A 1,111-nucleotide genomic window follows, 5' to 3' on the forward strand; every position below is an offset into this window, starting at 1 on the left:
AGTTCGAGACCAGCCTGGTCTACAAGAGCTAGTTCCAGGACAGGCTCCAAAACCACAGAGAAACCCTGTCTCGAAAAACCAAAAAAAAAAAGAAAGCCTCAGATAATGCCTGGTCTGCCTGGTCCAGAGAAGCAATGGGAGCTGAGATGGCATGCGTTTTGTTAGGCTGGCAGCAATTGCACCGAAGGCAGGGAGAGACCAGGGACCAGGAAACTGGCTGTGCCTGCTGTCAGTTCCTGCAGGTTCAGGCCACTGGGAAACAGGCTCCAGAGCAAAACACTATGATTTCCATGGGAAGACGTTAGCATCCGCCCACAGCCTCATGCTTCAGTCGATGGCGGCAGGCTTCTGTGGGCAATTCCAGCAGGAAATACTTACTTGACAGACAGGGAGAAGTCCCCAGGGGCACTCTCGCTCTCTCGGATTAGGAAGGCCCCATCATGCCTCTGTTTGCTAAGCATTTCTTCTGCCTTGGCTCTGGGGATTTTGCCAAAAAACCACCTAAGGAAGGAAAGCAAGCCGGTCAACATCTGCTTCTCCACAAGGCAATGGGCTGTCCAGCCTCACACGCAAATAAGAGCGCTCTCCTTGTCAGGGGAGGCTTCTCTTCACCTGCTGGTCTCGGGCCTGCTCTGGAGCAGTGCCTTCCTGAGAGATACGCTTTCAAGCAGCTTCACCCACTCGAGACCCTGACCACCCTTCAGACTACAAGGAGACCTTTCCAAACACGCCACCTGAAAACTGGTTTCTGAAGCCAAAGCCCCAGCCCCTCACAAAGGCACCCAAGAAAGCCCTGCCACATGGGACGAAGGACGGGGAGACACAGGCCCTGGGAAGGCCGAGTGCCGGGGGATCCGGAAGGACTAGAAGGTGGAGGCCAGCACTCCCCTCCAGCCTCTCCGGATGACCGGCTCAGGGTGGAGGAGGATGGGGTGGAGGACACACCACTCAGCGCTAGGACACTTCCCCAAAATTCATAAAGCCTTGAGTTTGATTCTCTGTACTATCTAAGAGCTAAGAGCCCAAACAAAAACTAAATCATAGTATCAGGAACTTCAGAGCTGGGCAGTGGTGGTGCACCCCTTTAATCCCAGCACTCGAAAGGCAGAGA

The 1,111-nt window shown here is 54.2% G+C and overlaps 1 protein-coding gene across 1 annotated transcript in view; it reads right to left on the bottom strand.

The window, feature by feature from the left end:
* The window catches only part of Grb2 (growth factor receptor bound protein 2), a 62,740-nt gene that overhangs the window by 6,765 nt on the left and 54,864 nt on the right, over positions 1–1,111 (bottom strand). The window contains exon 4 of the mRNA XM_005350735.3: positions 379–501. Coding sequence (XP_005350792.1) covers positions 379–501 — 123 coding nt within the window. The remainder of the gene's footprint in view (positions 1–378; positions 502–1,111) is intronic.

Source organism: Microtus ochrogaster, chromosome 7 (assembly GCF_000317375.1).
Source record: "Microtus ochrogaster isolate Prairie Vole_2 chromosome 7, MicOch1.0, whole genome shotgun sequence".
NCBI classification, from domain to species: domain Eukaryota; kingdom Metazoa; phylum Chordata; class Mammalia; order Rodentia; family Cricetidae; genus Microtus; species Microtus ochrogaster.